General features: G+C 46.2%; 1 protein-coding gene across 11 annotated transcripts in view; it reads right to left on the bottom strand.

The window, feature by feature from the left end:
- The window catches only part of LOC125460371 (cadherin-related family member 4-like), a 74,964-nt gene that overhangs the window by 29,667 nt on the left and 23,776 nt on the right, over nucleotides 1–21,521 (bottom strand). For 10 of the 11 annotated variants that reach the window (XR_009446313.1, XM_059649517.1, XM_059649510.1 and 7 more), the window contains exons 7-10: nucleotides 21,416–21,519; nucleotides 10,483–10,613; nucleotides 2,587–2,767; nucleotides 1,027–1,177 (exon numbers count right to left, since the gene is read on the bottom strand). Coding sequence is in view for 10 of the 11 variants with exons in the window: in XM_059649517.1 (XP_059505500.1) it covers nucleotides 1,027–1,177; nucleotides 2,587–2,767; nucleotides 10,483–10,613; nucleotides 21,416–21,519 (567 nt within the window). In the remaining variant the exon portion in view is untranslated. The remainder of the gene's footprint in view (nucleotides 1–1,026; nucleotides 1,178–2,586; nucleotides 2,768–10,482; nucleotides 10,614–21,415; nucleotides 21,520–21,521) is intronic. The other variant, XM_059649512.1, reaches the window with a different exon arrangement.

Genomic DNA, 21,521 nt, shown 5'->3' with positions numbered 1-21,521 from the left:
GAGAACACGCCCCATCTACATCAATAGAACTGAGGTGGAGAGGGTGGACAGCATCAAGTTCATCAAGTGACAATAACCGATGACCTGTCCTGGACTTCCCATATAAATGTGACAGTCAAGAAGGCACAACAACAACTCTGCTTCCTCACACAGCTCAGGAAATTCGGCATGTCCCTAAGGTCCCTCACCAACTTCCACAGATGCACCATTGAAAGCGTCACTTTCCAGGTGCATAACGGCCTGGTATGGCAACTGCTCTGCCCAGGACCATAAGAAACTACAGAAGGAGGGTTGCACAGCCCACACCATAGCAGAAGCCAACCTTCCATCCATGGACTCTATTTACATGGCTCGCTGCCGCAGAAAGGTGGCCAGCATCATCAAAGACCCATCACACACCGGCAATGATCTCCTACAACCTCTTCCATCAGGCAGAAGCTACAAAAGCCTGAAGACAGTCATGCACACACACGGTTCAGGAACAGATTCTTCCCAGCTATTATCAGACTGATGAATGGACTCTAGCCTCATAGAATCCCTACAGTGTGGAAACAGGCCCTTTGGTCCAACAAGTCCACACTGACCCACACAGCATCCCACCCAGACCCATCCCTGTAATCTACACATCCCTGAACACTCTGGGCAATTTAGCATGGCCAATCCACCTAGCCTGCACATCTTTGGACTATGGGAGGAGCCGGAGCACCCGGAGGAAGCCCACACAGACATGGGAGAACGTTCAAACTCCACACAGTCACCCGAGGGCAGGATTGAACCCAGGTCCTTGGCACTGTGAGGCAGCAGTGCTAACCACTGAGCCACCACACCGCCCCTAGTGCTAATCTTACTAACATTGATCTTACTTAGTGCACACCCTGTGCAATGTAACCTGTACGCCTCTTGTCTAAGCCTTTTTTCGATCTGTACAGACTTGCTTACTATAACCTGCCTGCACTGCTCGCAAACAAAGCTTTTCACTGTATTTCAGTACACATCTCTATGAATCAATCAATCAATCAATCTTACCCTCACACTATTAGCATAATACATGAATTTGAAATGTGAATTCTCGTTGGTTACGAGTGAATATGAAAGGTCAGTCTTGGAGTAATCTGGATCTCTGCAGGTCAGGTGAAAGAGGATGCTTTCTTTCGGAGTGGTTTCTGGAATCTCAGTCCTGGGGAGAGACAGGGAGAGCATTAATGGATTTATCTCCATAATATAGGATACATCTCACTTTCTAATGCAAACTCTGAGACAAGCTTTTGACTTTTTCAATCCAGGCTTCCAGTCACTCTGCTGTTTCTTTGAGTTATTTTCTCTTCTGCCTTTGTACTAATCAAGCCTGTGATAACATTTTGCCCAATTCACTCTTGTTTTCCTCTGCTGGACCTTAAATCTTCAACTTGGTGAAATCTGCACACCTTTAGCAATATCGTAGCTGTGCCATAAACTACTGTGAACAGCAAAGTGGGCAACATCAAGTAAATGCTGGTAGATATGGAGTGGTTAAAGATCATAAAACTGGCACTCAATCTCCTTCCAAAAGAGCAGGTGTTTAAAGAAGCCTCCACTCCACACGAAGGATTCCCTAAATCGGTCCCACAGAAATGCCCTGACTTTATCCAACCCTGCCTTCGCATCCTGGGATTCCTCTCCAGTGCAAACAGGTCCATTTTTAAAAAATGTTGGCTCATTTTTAAATTCTGTTGCAATCAAAACCTCATTTCTGAATTTTAATCAACCGTGGAATTAGTCAGTGCCACTAATCTATCTCTGTAACTCAAAGATACATATTTTAGAAGGGAATGGGTGAACAAAAGGCTTGCTCAGGATAGCCCACACCATCTTTCAACCAATTAATCACTCTTCAAATGCAACACTTTTGCCACAAATGTAGGAAATTTGTGCACAGCAAGCTCCCACAAACAGCATTGAGTAAATGATCAAACAGTCCGATGACCTAGGTTGTGGAATTAATATTAATCAGGAATCTGAGCCTGGTGCCTGTGCTCTGCTGTGAAATAGTGCAATGGCATCATTCCCATCATTCAGTGCTGCTCTGGAGTGTCTCTTCGAACTACTCAGGTATCCACAGTGACACTCAACCTGACAGCCTGCAGGAGTAACAGTGCTACTGACTGAGCCAGGGCTGCTGGCAGGTTCACTTGCAGCTTCCACCCGGGTTGCAGGTTACCCGGGTGATTTTGTTTCGAGTGTTTAAGAAAAATCAACATTCTTCTGTAGGTTCACCTGAGCACAGCCATCATACCAGCTGAAGACTGGCCAACTCCAGAAAGTGAACATATTGTCATCAGCAAAAAAAGTCTGAATGAGCACTCCACAGCCGAGCAGCTGGGGGCTGGGGAGTGCAGGGACTAGGGATATGGGGGCTGAGGGCCCAGGGACTGAGGTTCTGGATCTGGGCGGTCAGGTGGTCGAGGAGGTGGGGGTCTGCAGATGGAAGTCCATGGTCTGGTGAGCCAGGGGTTGAGTTTACCACCTTACTGTTCTGCTGGTGGTTGACTTTGTAATAGCTCACTGAATAGAAACCGTGGAAGGAATGATATTCCTCCTGACACTTACACAAAGATGGGAGGTGTGCAGTGTGGGTCATGATCGTTCACATCTCTCACGTAGACTGTGACATTAGCCACTGAACTGTAACGGTAGCTGTCATCAAAGGCGATTATCACCAGCAGATTGATGGCAAGCCCTGAGTTCTGATCCAAGTCGAGGTTGGATGAGGTTCTGATGATTCCACTTTCTGTAATTATAATCGAAACAGAAATTTCTGAATTGAATGGCACACCATCATTCTTGCTATAGCACCCACAGAAACCAAAAAAGGGATGAAAAGTATTACAGGCAGAACTCTCCCATGTCTGGCATGATGAGGGCAGTGCCGGGAAATCTGGAAAAATTGCAAGAGGTTTTTTTTGGTGCTGGGAACATTGAGTTGTGTTTTCCAGCTTAACTACACCCATCAAGGTGACCTTCTCACTGGTGGGTGGCAACAGGCCAGTGGAGACAATGGCTTGTTATTCCTGAGCCTTACCCCATGACCGTGAACATTCTTGTTGGATAGAAGCTCGATCCCGAGAATTCCCATCAGGGAAATGCCAGCGGTTATCTGGCCACTCCAGTTCTCTGCTTGCTCCTCCGGACCTCCATCTTGGACACATGTCACCAAGATCCCAGGGTACCTTGAATGGGCAATGGCCACACAATGTGCACAGACACTGGCATATGCCATCTCCTTGTACCATAACAGGACATCTCCGCAACACTGACATTACACCTCTGTGCTACTCTGTACAGTGTGCTTTCAAATATATTACCAGTGCCAGGGCTGCTCCTGATACATCCAGTGATATCCCACAGTAACAAGGACTGTTTCTCTACCACCTTCAGGGTGGATGTGCAGCATTTCCTTGAAATGAAATGTTCATTCAACGGTTAGAAGTTGACAAAAGGAGAGGAAGCAGAGGGTATGTATAAGTGGGCATTGCTCACACTGGAGACAACTTGATATTGGTGTTCCCTAGTGATTGTATTGTGACCCTTGCTTTTTCTGATTTATATGTATGATTTGGAAATGGGTGTTGAGGACAACATCTCTCAAGTCGTAGATGATGCTAAGCCAGGGAGAGTAGCGAGTTGAGGGGATGATGCTGAGTGACTTCAGAGGGACATTGACAAGCTGGCTAAATGGGCAGACACCTGGCAGATGAGTGTCAAAGCAGAGAAATGTGAAATAACGTATTTTTGCAGAAAAAATGCACAGAGAGACAATACAGACTCAACGGTAAAACTTTGAAGGGAGCTCAGGAGCAGAGGGACCTCAGAATTTTGGTACATGATTCTGAAGGTGGCTGGGCAAGTTGAAATAGTTACTAAAAGAGGTTTATAGGATCCTTGTATAGAGGCATAGAGTATAAAAGCAAGGAAGTGATGCTGCACCTCTCCAGATCATTCGTCAGACCACTTTTAGTGTTGTGTTCAGTTCTGGGTGCCTTATTTAAGGAATGGTGGTACCACCCTGGGGAGAGTGCAAAAGAGATTCACCAGAATGATACCAGAAATGAAGGAGTTTGGGTACAAGGAAACATAAGAGGAGGTTAAGAGATGACATTAGTGAGGTGTTTAAAATTATGGATAATTTCCACTGGGTAAAGAAGGCTATTCTGTTTCCGCTAGGTGTTATGTCAGTAACAAGGAGTCAAAATTTCAAGAATGTCAGCAAGACAGCTAGGAGTGAGGTTGGGAGAAACTTCTTCAGTTGTGTTACAGTCTGATAGTTTGGTTACAATCCAACTCCACAACCAAAGAGATATTTCCCTCTCCACCTCTATCCGCCTTCCATAAGGACCGCTCTCTCCATGACTGCCTTGTCAGCTTCACACTCCCCACTAACCCGGCCACCCCCAGTACCTTTCCCAGCAAACACAGGAAGTGCTACACCTGCCCTCACACCTCCCCCCACTCACCTCCATTCAAGGCACAAACAAACATTCCACATTGGACAGGGGTTCACCTGCACATCCAGCAGCGTGGTCTGTTGCATTCGCTGCTCCTAACGTGGCCTCCTCTACACTGGTGAGACCAAGCAGAGACTTGAAACTACTTTGTAGAGCATCTGCGCTCTGTTCGCAACAAACAACACCTTCTGGTCATGAATCATTTCAAAATTCCCCTCCCACTCCCTGGGTGACATGTCCATCCTGGGCCTCCTAAAGTGCCACAATGATGCCACCCGGAAACTGGAGGAGCAACACCTCATATTCCGCCTCAGGAGCCTACAGCCTGTTGGCCTAAACATGGAATTCACCAGTTTTAAAATCTCCCTACCCCCAGCCTGTTTCCTTATCCAACCCTCCCTCTCATTCCCGCCTCCTTGACCTGACACAACCTGTCCATCTTCCCTCCTGCCTATTCACTCCTCCCACCTCACTGACCAATCCCCACTATTCCCACCTGCAGTCATCTATCACCATCCCACCTACTTTCCCCAACCCCACCCCTCCTCTCTCTATTTATTTCTGAGCTCCCCTCCCCTTCCCCCATTTCTGAAGAAGGGTTGCAACTTGATCATCGACTCTCCTGCTCCTCTGATGCTGCCTGGCTGGCTGTGTTCCTCCAGCTCCACACTGTGTTATCTCTGACTCCAGCATTGGCAGTTCTTACTACCTCATAGCTGGGAAAATGTTGGTTTATATGCAGAAGATAGGGTGAGGGGAGGGACTAAGCGGTAAATGATGGGTGGGGATAGGGCATAAACTGAGAGAAGAGAAAGTTGTACAAAGGAGTTGCTAATGGTCAGGCTGGGGTGGGGGGGTGAATAGTTGTTAATGGGGACCACTAGTGACTAATCACAGGTAGTGTGTGATGGCAGGCTATGTGGTAACAAGGTGTGTATGGTCGGTGACTGGGACATAGGAGACTGTTTTGTGGAATGATAGGGCTAATGTTTGAAGAGATACTGGATCAGTTAGAGTTATATTCACTGGAGTTTAGAAGAATGAGGTGGGGGGAGGGGTAGCGTGGATGTCACAGAAACGCACAAAATTCTATCGAGACTTGAGAGGGTAAACCCAGGAAGGATACTCCCAACGACTGGGAAGTCCAGAACCAGGGGTCACAGGTAAAGATTTGGGGTAGGTCATTTAGAACTGAGATGAGGAGAAATTTAATTTTCCAGAGAGTGGTGAGCCTGTGGAATCCTCTGCCACAGAAAGCAGTTGAGGCCAAATCTTTAGAAATTTTCTAGAAGAAGGTAGACATAGTTCTTAGAGTTAAAGGTTCAAAGGGTATGGGGAGAAAGTGGGAACAGGGCACTGAGCTGGATGATCAGCAATGATCATACTGAAATGGGGGAGCAGGCCTGAAGGACTGAATGACCTACTTCTGCTCCTATTTGATATTTTTCTACATTTCTAAGAAACTGTTTCATCTGAAAAGTGGGTCAGCAACCTGAGGGGACAGATTTAAGCTAATTGCAAAAGAGCCCGAGAAGTGGTGAGGAGGATTTGTTTTTGTACGCGGCAATTGGTCATGATGTGAGATACATTCAATGGTATGTATTCAAGAGAGAATTAGACAAATGTTTTAAAATGAAAGAATTGCAGGTCTGTGGGAAAACAGCTGGGGGTGGGACTGTTAAGGAAAGCACTTTTGAACATGCTCAGGCATAATAATCTGAACGAGAGATAATAGGAACTGCAGATGCTGCAGAATCCGACATAACAAGGTGTAGAGCTGGATGAACGCAGCAGGCCAAGCAGCATCAGAGGAGCAGGAAAGCTGACGTTTCGGGCCTAGGCCCTTCTCCAGAAATGGATGATGAAGAGCTCTTGCTAAATCAGTGAATCAGGGAGATTAATGTTAATGACTAATGCTGGTGATGATCTGTCAGTTGGTTACCAAAGGAGGTTTGACCTGTCTAAGTAAAGCTCCTTGCTGATCAGATACAAACCTTTCCTTCCCTTGAACCTTTGGACCTAAATTTGAGGTGGTCCCATCATTTTCAATTTATCTCCACATAAGGCACTATTGCAGTATTAGTTAAGCATCTAGTGGTGCCATCTGCTGGAAGAGACAGAGAACAGCAAGAATCCTATAAATCGTTTTAGGCATTTTGGGGAAATATTCAGTGGTTTAGCCGCATATCACATGCTTTTTTAAAATTTGTAAATAGACTTTGGAGAACAAAATCTATATTGATTAGTAGATCAGTTCCACAAATGTTGTATTTATACCCAGCATCCAAATTGAGACCTTTTATTCAGAGTATCCACCTGGTACAAACCTAGCCTGACAGCCCTTCCTCATTTGGCAACGCCCTATTCCAGGTATCCGCGAGGAATGCTTTTTCTGAACTGCTTCAAATGCATTTACATCCTTCCTTAACTAAGCTGAGTCTAACCTTGAAACAAGAGGAACAAGAAACAAGAAACCTACAGCACAGGAACAGGCCCTTCGGCCCTCTAAGCCTGGTGAAAGAATTCTGAAGGGCATAATATATCTCCACTGGAGAGACGCAGGTTACTCAGGGATAGACAATAGACAATAGGTGCTGGAGAAGGCCATTCGGCCCTTCGAGCCAGCACCACCATTCATTATGATTATGGCTGATCATCCACAATCAGTATCCTGTTCCTGCCTTATCCCCATAACCCCTGATTCCACTATCTTTAAGAACTCCATCTATCTCTTTCTTGAAAGTATCCAGAGAGTTGGCCTCCACTGCCTTCTGGGGCAGAACATTCCATATATCCACCACTCTCTGGGTGAAGAAGTTTATCCTCAACTCTGTTCTAAATGGCCTACCCCTTATTTGTAAACTGTGTCCTCTGGTTCTGGACTCACCCATCAGCGGAAACATGCTTCCTGCCTCCACAGTGTCCAATCCCTTAATAATCTTATACGTCTCAATCAGATCCCCTCTCATCCGTCTAAACCCAGGTGAATACAAGCCCAGTCGCTCCAATCTTTCAACATATGATAGTCCCGCCATTCCGGGAATTGACCTCGTGAACCTACGCTGCACTCCCTCAATAGCAAGAATGTCGTTCCTCAAATTGGGAGACCAAAACTGCACACAATACTCCAGGTGCGGTCTCACCAGGGCCCTGTACAGCTGCAGAAGGACCTCTTTGCTCCTATACTCAATTCCTCTTGTTATGAAGGCCAGCATGCTATTAGCTTTCTTCACTGCCTGCTGTACCTGCGTGCTTGCTTTCACTTACTAATGTACAAGAACAGCTAGATCTCGTTGTGCTTCCCCTTTACCTAACGACTCCATTGAGATAGTAATCTCAGCACAATAGTCAGCACAGATTTTTTACAGGCAACAAAAACAGAAAATGCTGAAAAAGCTCCAATTTCTGAGAAGCACCATTCGACCTGAAACGTTGACTCTGATTTTTTTTATTTCCACAGATGCTGTCAGACCTGCTGAGCTTTTCCAGCAACTTAGGTTTGTCGTTTCTGATTTACAGCATCCGCAGTTTGTTCCTTTTTTTTGTTAGAGGCAAGTTGCATTTGAAAGTTTTGGTTAAATTTTTGAAAAGGTAACCAGAAGCGCAATGCAATAACCAAAGTGCAATGCATTTGATGCAGTCCATGTGGACTTTAGCAAGGCTTTTGATCAGGTTCCTCACGGCCCACTGGTCAGATCCAGAATTGGCTGAGAGGCAGGGGGTAAGAACAGAGGAATGTTACTGCGACTGGATTTGATTGAGGTTGCACAGCATTCAGTGCTGGGACCCCTTGCTATTTGTGGTGAACAGTAATGATTTGGACTTGGATAGGGGGATATAGTCAAGAATTTGTGGGTAACACACAGACTGGTTGGGTGGTAAACAGTAAGGAGGATGGCCCTAACCTGCCAGAGAAGATTTACAAAGTGTGAAGCTGGATGAACACAGCAGGCCAAGCATCTCAGGAGATGCTGCTTGGCCTGCTGTGTTCATCCAGCTTCACACTTTATTATCTTGGATTCTCCAGCTTCTGCAGTTCCCATTATCAGAGAAGATTAACCGACTGGTCAGGTGGGCACAGCAGTGGTAAATAGAATTCAATCTTGGTATAGTGTGAGGGAATACACTTGGGCACAAATAACAATGCAAGGGGTTACACCATGAGCGGTAGGACTCTGGGAAGTCAGAGGAATCTTGGTTTACCCTGAAGCTTAGCAGGGCAGGTAGATATAGTGGTTGAGAAGGGAGGTAGGATACCTGCCTTTATTATTTGAGCCACAGAATACAAGAGTAAGGAGGTTATGCTGAAAATGTATAAAACATTGGTTCGGCCTCAACTGCAATGCTATGCACAGTTCTGGTCCTCACATTATAGGGAGGGTGTGATTGCACTAGAGGGGATGCAGAGATTTACCAGGATGCTGCCTGGGCAAGAGGCTCTAGCTATGAGGGAAGATTGGATAGAATGGGATTATTTTCCTTGGAATAGAGAAGTTTGAGAGTAGACCTGATAGAGATCATGATGTTATAAGGGGCTTAGATAAAGTGGACAAGAAGGCGCTTCTTCTATTAGTACAGATGCAGGGACTTATGATGAGGTAGGTGGTTGTGAGGAGAGTTGAGGAGAATTTATTTCAACCAGCGTGTGATAGGAATCTGGAACTCACTGCCTGAGAGGATGGTACAAGTAGAAAATCTCATAACACTTAAGTAATATTAGATACTCCCTTGCATTGCTATAGACTGCAGGCTTATGGGAGAAAAGCTGGAAAATCAGATTATTGTTGCCAGAACATTGTCGACAGGCACAAACAACACTAGAATGACCTTCACAAGTCTACGAGAACTTATTCGTTAACTTTGAGCTCAAACTGACCTAGAAAACCCTGAACTTCACCTGATCCTTAGACATTGAATCTGAATTGACCCTGAACTATAATCCCAAACTGATCCTGGGCACTGATTGCAAGCTGATCCCTGAGCTTTGAAGCTGAACTGATCCCTGAACCTTGGACCCTGAACTCAAACTAATCCCCTCATTCTGAAGCTAAGCCGATCCTGAATCCTGATCTTGAATCCAAACTGGTCCCTGGACCCTGAACATGAACTGATTCCTGTACTCTGATCCCAAACTGATCCCCAAACCCTGGACCTGAGCTGATCCTCAGACCCTGGTCACGAACTGATCCCCGGACCCTGAACCCCAGACTCTGATCCTGAACTGATTGCTAAATCCTGATCTGGAACTGATGCCTAAATATTGAACCTGAGCTCAGCTCCAAACCATGGGGATTTCCTGCGCTGACTCCTGAAGCTTGAACTTGAGTTGACCCCTGAACCCTGAATCTGACTGATCTTCAAACCCTGAGCCTGAGCTGGCCCTGAACCAGAACTGACCTCCAGACCATGGACCCAAGTGGATGCCAGGCCATGAAACCTAGCTAATCTCCAGACTGTGAACCCATACTGACTCAGGGCCATTAACCTCAGCTGTGCGCAGCGTTTTGGTTAGAGCTGGGATTTGGCCCATGGACCCAGGCCGAGGGTCATCACTGATCTCATTGCCCAAGAGTTTATTTATTCTGTAGAGTCCTGCTCTCATTTGTTATTTGTGCAGATATGGGCGTGGGCTCTTTCCCCTGAAACTGCCCCGGGATCGTTTGAGCATGTGGGGTCGGCCGTACCCAAACAACACCCCCCAACTCAATCTGCTTGAACACAGAACCTGTGCAAGATGCTTAACAGAGTCAAGATTTAAGTGGGAAGTACAAACAAATTAAATGAATCAATTTGGAAACCACCTGAGGATGTTCCTTCTGGTGCAGTTACAATCTGTGTAGTCACGGATAGAAGAGTATTGGAGTTGTTGATGGGTGAGTCTCTATCAGTGCGCCCCCAACAGGTTGAGACAAGAGGCGAGCTCTGGGTACTGCGCGCTGGTGTCACACAACTCCCACTGCCCTCTCTGGCTATCACAGAGTTTGTTAATCCTGTAACTCACCCTCACCAATCTTGTAGGCAGGGCTGTGGGTCATCAGGTGGTAATGCACGCTGTTTCCTGTAGCAGTGACCTGCGCCACATAGTACTCTGGGCCTTGCTTCTCTGGGATGGTGACAGAGCCTGGAGCGGATCTGCAGGGGAGAGATCTGTGAGAAGATTCCGTAGGCATCCCAGCCCTCTCTCTGGATTGTCATTGATGTTGAAGGCAGGAGGTGAGCTTCATTCAGGCATTTGAGAAAGAAAGCATTGCAGTGGGGATCGCAGCAAGGTGACCCAACATCTCCAACATTCTGACCTCCCTGCTCCCCACCTCCAAACACATGGACGCTAGGACCTTACAATTCAAGCAGGAATTTAGTTAGCACCTGATGCAGCAATCTCAAACGACCAGCAGTGTGAGGCTGGTTCATAACATGGGGACCAAGCTTGCCCACCTGATTGGGGCAACATAGGGAAGGACAGCTTGGTGCCAGGCACAGGATGAGGCAGGGAACCCGATGAAGGGGCCAGACCCAAAACGCTGACTCTCCTGCTCCTGTGGTGCTGCCTGACCTGCCGTGTTCCTCCAGCCCCACACCATGTTGGGCCTGAGGCAGGGAGCGTGGCTGGTGCATTTGCCTGTGTCTGTTCTTGCTTCGCTCCCCACCTCAGCCCCTACACCCGTCTCACCATCCCTCTCACTCCTGAGATTGCCACCCTCCCTCCCCGCACTCGCCAACGCCCTCCCCACCAGATCAGTGAAGATTGTTGTCCTGCCAACTGCACAGACACCTTGAACTGCCAACACAAGCCCTGCTTTAAGCTGCAATGAGACACCGCTGCTATGGTTATCAAGACCCACCCACCCTCACCATTGTGGGGACATCAGTGATATCGCTGACTTATTGCTGGCATGCTGGTTTTGTTGACTCTTTTCCAGGGCACCCTTGACAATGAAAGCCTAGGAGGCCAATACTGGCGTAGTCTGTGCATGTGGGTGATCGGATTTGCAGCGTTGGATGATATGAGCTACGCAGGAACGCTCCTACTCCGTGCAGAGGGTGCTGGCAGAGAACCAGTCCCCATTCTCACTCCTTGCACTCTGCAGGGAACTGAAGCCTGCAGTCTCAGCATTAAAACCTGACCGTGGCTCCTCACTGTCCGTGTCCACGTTCCAACAAAGAGAGGGGCCAGTGGCATGAGATTATTGGCCTCTGTAGAATCAGTGGGGAAAAGACAGGAGGGAGGGTGCTGAGGGAGATTAAATCCCACGACATTGTTACAAATGCGATTATTTACCACTGACAATGTTCTGAATTGCACTTCTGGGGAATAAGATTCTTCATTATAGGGAAGGAGGATGGAGATAGAGAACTCAGGAAGGGTGACCGAGAGGTTCCTGAGCAGATTCAGAAAGGGGAGTGGCGAGCTGTTGGAGGTTTTGGTGAGTTTAAAAGTGGACAAATGCCCATTTTGAGGTGAGTTGTATCCTCGGCTGCCACAGGAGACAAGGGAGGAGAATAAAGGGGGCTCTGATACAAATTTATTATTGTTTTCTGGACACAGGAGAGGTGCCAGTGGATAGCTAATACTGTCCCACATTTTACAAAGGATGGTAGAGATAGACGTGGCAATTATAGACCGGAGAATCCCTCTTCTGTAACAGGGAAATCATTCTGAGCAAGAGAATTAGAATCTATTTGACGGTGCAGGGTTTGATGGGGGTAGTCAGCATGGCTTTGTCAGAGGGAGGTCACGTCTAGCATATCTGTGTGAAATTTTCAAAGAGGTGACCGGGTATGCATATGAAGGTAGGTCAGTTGATGTAGTTTATATGGATTTCAGCAAGGACTTTGACAGGGTCCCAGGTGAGAGACTGATAAAGAAGGTAAAAGTACATGGAATCTAGGGAAATTAGGAAAGTTGGATCCAAAATTGGCTCAGTGGCAGGAGACAGAGGGTGGTGCTTGGAGGCCAGTGTGCAGTGCTGGATCCATTATATATAGGATGTTGGGGTTGTCATGGGGGTAAAATGATAAATAAATTTGCGGATGGCATGAAGGTTGGCCAGGTGGTTGACAATGAGGAAGAAGGCCTTTGGTTACACGAGGAGATGAACTGATTGGTCAGATGGGCGGATTAGTGGCAGACAGAGTTTAACCCGGATCAATGTGAGTTGAAGCACTTTGGAAGAAATAACAAGACAAAGGGGTATTCGATGAATGGCAGGCCACTAGGAAGATCAGAGGAACAAGAGTCTTGGGGTGCTTGTCACAGGTCCCTAAAGGCATCAGGGCAGGTTAATGGGTAGTTAAGAAGGCATACAGGGCTCTTGCCTGTAGCATTTGAGGTATACATTATAAGGCGGGGGGGTTGTTTTACAGCTGTCCGCCTCAGTTGAAAGGTCAATAATGAAGAAGCATTATTTTAAGTGGAGGTTCAGAGGAGATTTAAGGAAAACATGTTTCACCCCAGATGGTGAATCTGGGAGGATAGTTGAGGCAGGATACCTCAAGTGCTTGGTTGAAATGATAATAACATTTATAGCTATGGGTCTAATGCGAGTGAGTGGAACGAGTGTCGATTTACAGCAGTTTTATATCAGTGCAGACCCGATGGACCAAAATAAACTCTCTGTAGTGTATGATTCTCTGAGACTCAGAGTGGACGGAACAAAAAAGTGCAAAGTCTCTCCCTTTAATGGAATCCACTTCTGAGGCAGTCATTAATTATTTTCAGTGATTTTATTACAATGAGAAATGGCCACTTGAAAGGGGAGGGCGTGAGTGTATGTTAGGTTGCTGGGCAAACAAACGTCACCCATTCACCTATGGTTCCTGGCAAGGAATTAATGGTGGAATGATGCCAGTAACAAACTCCAGTGATCTCACAAGATAGATAGACTCGTGCATTTTGCCAAATACACTGCAGCTTCATTGGTCCAGCCAGAACATGGAAACTCTTTCTGCAATGCATGTTCAAATGTAAAACCAGACATTCAGAGGCATTGTTCAGACCAGGGAGGACACAGAGAGAGAGGCGGGGAGAGAGAGAGGGGGTTGGGAGAGAGAGAGAACACACGGACAGAGGGAATACATGCTCAGGAACAGAAAGATCAGACTTAGAAGGACAGAGGAATACACACACTCTGAGCTTCAGAAATAATTGGGGATTGGGGAACGCTGGGTTTACTGAGAGGGAGAACTGTAGGAAATCAGTATAACTACAAAAATGATATTGGAGAAATAGATGGGGTTAAAGGCCGATTAAGCCTGAGGGCCCAATAATCTACATTCCAGAATATTTAAGGAAATGGCCCTGGAAAATGTGAATGCATTGATGGTCATCATTCAAGATTCCACAGGCTCTGGAACAGATCTTATGGATATTGGAGGGTAGCTAACATAACTGCACTGTTTTAAAAAAGGAGGAAGAGAGAACAGGGAATTAGAGACCGGCTCATCTGACATCGGTAGTAGGGAAGAAACTAAGAGTGCATTAAAAAAGATTTAATTGCACATCAGTTGGGTAGCAGTGACAGGATCAGACAGAGTGAGCATGGCTTTGTGAAAGGGGAAACCCCCATGCCTGACAAAGTTGAAGTTTTCAGTGATGTAAGTAGTAAAGTTGATAAGAAGGAGCCAGTGGATGCGATTTGCTTGGATTTTCAGAAGGCTTTGATAACGTCCCACAAAAGAGATTAGCATGTAACCTTGAATTGCATGTGGTTGGGGGCAGTGAATGGACATGGGTAGAGACCCAGCTGGTAGACAGGAAACAAAGAGTAGGGAGAAATGGGTCTTTTTCCTGAGGGACAGGCAGCGGGGTACCGTAGAGATCAGTGTTTGGGATCCCAGCTGTTCACAATGTACGTCAATGGTTTGGATGGGGGCACTAAATGTAATATCTCCCAAGTTTGCAGATGACACAAAGCTGGGTGGGAGGGTGAGATGTGAGGAGGATGCAGAGATGATTCAGTGCAATTTAGACAAGTTGAATGAGTGGGTAAATGCATGGGAGGTGAAGCATAATGTGGATAAATGTGAGGTTATTTACTTTGATGGCATAAAGAGGAAGGCAGATTATGATCTGAATGGCAATAAATTGTAAACGGAGTGGTGCAATGAGATTGTGCACCAGTCACTGAAAGTGAGCATACGGGTGTATCAGGCAGTGAAGAAGGAAAATGATATGTTGACCTTCATAGTGAGAGGATTTGGGTACAGGAACAGGGATGTCTTTCTACAGCTGTACAGGGCCTGGGTGAGTTCATACCTGGGGTATTGTGTGCTCTTTTGGTCTCCTTAGCTGAGGGAGGACGTTTGGGCTTGGGAGCGAGTGCAACAAAGGTTTATCTGTCCATAAAAATAATCCTGAGCTTTCTGTTGCCTGCCGTTTCAACAAACCACTATACTCCCTGGCTGATATTTCTGTGTCGGGCCTGCTGCGGTGCTCCAGTGAGCCTCAGCACAAGTTGGAAAAAAGTAGTGTTGCATTTTCCGCTGCAGTCTTCAGGACACAATGTCTAGTTCAGTAATATTAGAACCTGTCCACGTTCTCCCATGTCCTTTCCCCACTCCCACACATCAGGCCCTTTTAGCACAGCCAACCCTTTTTCACTGACTAATGGTTGCCATGATCATCTTTCTTTCTTCCCTGGCTTACTACCTGCAGTGATTCTAACAGGGTCAGCCAGGTCGATCTCATAGAAAAGGAGTTACCTGTTTGGGGCTGTTAATCTGGTCCAATCAGGGAGTCCTGGCTGATGGACAAGAACAGGAGTGTCAGAGGCTCTGTTCACTCAGAGCTGGCTATAAAAGAGGCTGCATCAGTGTCAAGGACTCTCCACATGTAAATGAAGACTGACTGGTGACAGAATTCTGGCCTCTGTGGAATTATTCCAGTGGTGACAAGAGAAAAAAGTACCCTTCTGAAGAAATTTGCTCACAATAATCATCTTTGAGTTGGGGCAAGCTATTCTGGCTTCATGCCTTTATTTGGGAAGCTTGATTCATTTGATCCTGCCATCAAAGACCAGGTCCAGTGTATGGAAAGAATGTGTTCTTTTTTCCAGGCAAATGACACTGGGACAGATGAAAAGAAATATGAAATTCTTCTGAGAGCTTGTGGACCTGCAGCTTTTTCAGCTATCAGGAGCCTTATTTTTCCTGAGGCACCAGATTCTAAAACCTTGCAAGAGTTGACAGATTTAGTTCAGCAAGGTTACTAGTGCAACTCTCCTCTAATTCTGAGACGCTATTGGTGATACTCAGCTGTTTGAGAACCGGGGAATCTGTATCAGGATTTTTGATGAGGCTAAGATGACTGGCAGAGGCATGTGACTTTGAGTTAACCCTTAATGAGATGCTAAGAGACCATTTGGTATGTGGGATTAGCAATCTAAACATGCAAAGGTGCCTACTAGCTGAAGGCCGACTGGACTTCAAACAGGCATTACAACTGGCTTTGTCATTGGAAAATGCAGTGAGTGGAGCTTATGAGTTGGACGGTATTTTGATGGAAGTGGATGCCTCACCATGCTGACTGGGCCTGGGAAACACCTCATGAGTGAAAGCAATTGAGCAGCCTCACTCAGGAGTATCCTGGACAGAGGGATTCTAGGTCAGCCCCCGGCAAAACCCCAAAACAAAGCCTAGCTTTGGCCAAATGGTCAAATTTTTCTTCAGGGTCCAGGCCAGAAGCCATTGTCGTTGCTGCCAGTATGTTGACTCGAGACAGCAAATGAGTCCCACTTGACCTAAGTTGAGTAAGAGAACTCACAAACTTTATTCAGGAGAGTGCACCTCTGGAAAGTCCACCTCTACCTGGTTTGGAGCGGTTAAACTGCTTAGCAACATACAAATCAGAACCAATCAAAATAAACATCTGATTAGATGGTTACCCAGTTCTATTGGAAGTCAATACCGGCGTGGCTCTTTCAGTGATTACAGGATCATTCATTAAACAGAATTTGCTCTGGACTCTAACCCTTAAAGTTTACATAAGGCTTTGGCTAGACTAAGAATCAATACCAGGGAAATCTTTATAGATTAAAGGTATAACTTTGACTCTTTGCTCCTATGATGAGCAGCTGGTTTAGTTACCATTGTAGTAAAAGACTCAGGCCCAAGCTTGATGGATGGATTTGGTTGAGAAAGGTTCACCTTGATTGGCTCCATATTTCTCAGTTCAAAAATGGCTGCTTAAAGTGAAGTCCTAAATAAATATGTGGACATTTTTCAGGAAGGTCTAGGGACTATCAAAGGAGCCAAGACCACCTGGCGTGTTGACCAGGAAGCAATCCCATGATTCAGCAAGGCCCAGCCAGTGCCATTTGCATTCTGGGTAAAAGTAGAGGCAGAAAGCAGGAGGCTGGCAAGTGAAGGAATTATCAAACCCAGTGCAGCGTGTGGGATTGGCAGCACCAGTTATACTGATTGTGAAGCCTAATGGGTCAATTTGCATTTGTGGGAGTTTTAAACAAGCGATAAACCACTTTTTGCAGCAGGGTAAATGCCCAATCCCTCACACAGAAGGCTGATGCGCAAAGCTGGTGGGGGGCTGTCCATCACAAAGCTGGATATGAGCCATGTGTACCTTCAGTTGTAGTTGGAAGAGTTTCCCAGATGTACACTCCAATTAATAACTGCAAGTGCTTGTGCCAATATAACAATCTGCCATTTTCCAGCAGACGATGGAGAACATTTTACAAGGTCTACCCCAGGTTGTCAATTATCCAGATGATGAGCTCATAACAGGTATGACCAATAAGGAGGAGTTAGCGAACTTGGCCTTAGATGTTTCCCCAAGGCAAGCGTTCACCTTAGAAGGGAAGAATGTGTATTCCAGGTACCACGAGTGACCAACTTGGGCTACAGAGTTGACAAGACTGGGTCACACATGTTGAAAGATAAAGCGAAGATGATCAAAGGTGCCCTGGCTCCCAGGTCTGTACCAGAGCTTAGGTTTTTCCTTGAGCTGGTGAATTGTTATGGTTCACATATAACCTGGCCTCCATTCTGGCACCCTTCCATCAATTCTTATAAAAGGGTTAGCCTTGCAAATAGTTGCATGGCCAAGCAATAGGTTTCAGTGAAATGAAGTAACAGCTAACATCAGTGTAAGGTGTTGGCACAGTATGATCCCAAGCAAGATCTGGTTTGGCATGCGATGCCTCCCAGTATGGCATCAGAATGATGTTGGTTCAAAGGAGAGGAACATGCAAGAACGTATGTCATCCAGGGCTTTGGCTAATGCAGAGCATAAATATGCCCAGATAGAGAAGGAAGGTTTGATTGTCATATTTGGCATCAATTTCCAGTAATAATGGAACACAATCCCTTGTGAGGTCTACTTAAAGAAGATAAGGCAGTACCAATGAATTCAGGCCGAAATCAGGGGTGGACTCTAATGCTAAGTGCCTATCATTCCAAGTTGGAACACTGACCAGGAAGCCAGGCAACAAGTGTACCACTTCCTGCTGACACATGCACCACCAGTGGTACCACCACTGGAAGAGCCAGGAATGATTTTAAATTTTCTGGACACATTTCCAGTCCCAGCTGACAATATCAGACTCTGGAGGCAGAAAGGCCCAGTCCTGGCAACACTGAAAGAGCTGGTATTGATGGGGAAAGCCAAAGGGGCTACGACAACCAGAACTGAAACATTTTTGGACCCAGAGAGACCAGATCACAGTAGAGGATGGCATTATATTACAGTGAGCAAGTGTGATTGTCCCAAATAAAGGGTATTAGCTGAACTCCACCAGGGTCATCCAGGGGTTTCCGAAATGAAGTCATGTCTGGAGACCGGGATTGGATGCAGACATAGCTGCATTGCTTGGACAGTGCGCAGAGTGTGAGCAAGGACAAAGACTACTGCCAGCAGCTCCCCCACACTCGTGGGAATAGCTGGGTAAACAGTGAATTTGGTTACACATTGACTTATTATACTTCAGGGGCTCAATGCTCTTGGTCACTTTGGATGCCCACACAAAATGTACACAGAGTTTGTTCAAACCCAGGGATGGCAATCAAAAAACTGTGTGCATCTTTTGCAATACATAGACTCACAGAAGCGCCAGTCACAGAGAACGGGCGATCATTTACCAACAGGGAAATTGAGTATTTCCTAAAGTCCAACGGTATTCCTCACATAAGGACAGCTCCATACCATCCCATCACCCAGTGGTCTGGCAGAAAGAGCACTCCAAATTTGAAGGCAGGTTTAAAGAAACAGCCTACAGCTTCGCTCAATACCAAACTGCCCTGGTGCCCATTTGATTATCGGACCATCCTTCACACAACTACAGGGACAGCTCCAGCAGAGTTGCTGATGGGGAGAAGGCCCTGCACCAGGTTAAACCTGTTCTTCCCTGACCTGGGTGGGGGGGGGGGGAGGCGGTGCGGCTGGTGAGGGTGAAACCGTATCAGGAACGCCAGTGCTGTACGCAAGACTCTGTGAAGTGCGAGGGACAGTTTCGTTCAAGGGATGAAGTTTGGTGTAGGAACCACAGGAATGAACTACGTAGGCAAGGGGCATGGCTGACGTGAGATCAGGTTCGTTGATGTATAAGGATTGGGTGGGTACAACAGTCCTGGAAAGGCACATGGAGCACATAGGAGGTTGCAAACTCACAAATGGTACGGGAACAAAATGTGCCAGTCTTCTCGACTCTCCGACTCCCCTGGAGCCCCGTGGGTCCTCCCACTTTGTGAAATATCGAAAGGTACCTTGGAATCTGAGATGGACACAGCAAATGTTGCTGCATTGACACCTTTGCCACCTGAACAGGAGATTGAATTTTTTCTGAGTCGCTGTGGGTACAAGAGGCAAACTACCGTGGATTACATGCTGCCCATTTCAAAGCCAGAGTTGGAGGAACCTGACCCAGTGGGAAAACACCCCAGGACAAGCTACAAAAAAGAAGATCGGCCTATGTTGTAGAATCATAGAACCCTACAGTGTGGAAGCAGGCCATTCAGCCCATCATCTTCCACCGACATTCTGAAGAGCATCCCACACAGACCCAACTCCCTACCCTATAACCCTGCAATTCCCATGGCTAATCCACCTAATCTGCACATCCCTGGACAATTTAGCGTAGCCAATCCATCCTAACCTGCTCATCTTTTGAGTTTGGAATGCTGGAATCAAAGCTAAGTCCCTGGCACTGTGAGGCAGCAGTGCTAACCACTGAGCTGCCATGCCATTCGTCAGATTCAGAGGGGGAGGGATGTAGTGATTGTAACAAGGTCAGCCAACTGGACCTCATAGAATACAAGTTCTCTGAGTGGACCAGATTAACAGTCCCAATCACGGAGCCCTGGCTGACAGATATAAACAGGAGTGTTGAGGGTCTAGGCCCAAAATGTCAGCTTTTGTGCTCCTAAGATGCTGCTTGGCCTGCTGTGTTCATCAGCTCCACACTTTGTCAACAGGAGTATCAGGTTCTGTTCTCTCTGAGAGCTGGCTCTGTGGGAACTGGATCAGTGTCAACGACTCTTCATGTGTTAATAAAGGATGACTTGGTGACAGGATACCAGCCTCTATGGAGTATTTTCACTATCAGCCATCCCTTTGTCCACCTGACTGTTGTTGTCACTCTGTTTGCTCCATATCCACCACGTCATTAGCATTTATATTTCCCATTCTGATAGACAGTCACCGAACACAAAATGTTCACTTTCTTTGAAAGACACAGAGGGACAGGGGGAACATGCTCTCTCTCTCTCTCTCACACACACACACACACACACACACACACACACACACACACACACACACACACACACACATGCACACACACACGTCTTAACATGGCACTTAGAAAATCAGATCTGATTAAGTTAAATCAATATAATTTTACTGTGTCAAATCATGCGTGACGCATATACGGGAGTTTTTAAACATGTAATTAAGTAGGTCAATCAAGGGAACTCAGTAGATGCAGTGTATCTGGATTTCCAAAAGGCATTCAGCAAGAATCTTGGAGTCAGGAGAAACCTGTTAATATGGACAGTGAATTGGTTTACATACATGAAGTGCAGTGTTGACTGAGTGGGTGATTTTCAAACTAACATGCTGTGCCTGGTGGGCGGCACAAGGTTTGGTGCTGGAGTCTTACCTCTTTGCAATTAATAAGGAAGTCAGCAAGCATGCACAGCAAGAAATTGGTAAAGCAAGGGGCAAGTTGCCCTTTGTTGTAAGACAGGAATAAGGTTGTCTCATTGTAATTGTACAGGACTTTGGTGAGACCATGTCTGGGTGACTAGGTGCAGTTCTGTTCTCCACTGTGAAGGAATGTTGTAATGCCTTGAAGGTAATGTAGCAGAGACTCATTAGAAAGTGTTGCTCCTGATGAGAAGCTGAGAAAATTGACTTCCATATGTTCAGGAGTTTATGAAAGGAATAAGAAGCAATGGAATTGAAGCAAAATTCTAAAGGGTCTTGACAGGGTCATCACTGAAAGCTTGTTCCCTGGCTGAGGAAACTATCAGGATAGGGGAGCAATCATTTAGAAGTGAGCCGAGGAGAAATTTCTTCACTCAGTTGGTTGTGACATTGTTTAGGATATTCAAAGCTGTGATAGGCAGACTTCTAATCTCTGTCTGACTCAAGGATGAAATCGAGCAGGCAGGGAGCAAAGTGGGGATCAGCCAGAAATGGCAGAGCTAGTTTGATGGGCTGAAAGATCTAGTCTTGTTTGTTCCCCTCGTGTCCTCCACCTCAGAATGGTACAGGGGGCTGCACTGATTATTAGACTGTTAATCCACCAAATACAGTTTCAGCGAAAAACCCCCAAGCCAAGACATAATCCGCTGACAATCTTTCATGCAGTCTGGCAATGGGAGGGTTCTGCATCTTAATTAACAACTTAGAAAAATGTGACACCCCTGGCTTATATCTCATTCGGAGCTGAAATGGCGAATGTAACATTAGTTGCACTCACATGAATATCGGAGGCCAGTGACGGACTGGAGTCACAATAATTCGTAATATCCCACTACAAATAACTTCTGTGTTCTGTGTCACAGTAATGTGCAGTTCAAATTTCT

The sequence above is a fragment of the Stegostoma tigrinum genome, chromosome 11, assembly GCF_030684315.1.
Source record: "Stegostoma tigrinum isolate sSteTig4 chromosome 11, sSteTig4.hap1, whole genome shotgun sequence".
Classification (NCBI taxonomy): domain Eukaryota; kingdom Metazoa; phylum Chordata; class Chondrichthyes; order Orectolobiformes; family Stegostomatidae; genus Stegostoma; species Stegostoma tigrinum.
The sequence above is the reverse complement of the archived record's forward strand: the minus strand, read 5'-3'. Positions and strand labels throughout refer to the sequence as shown.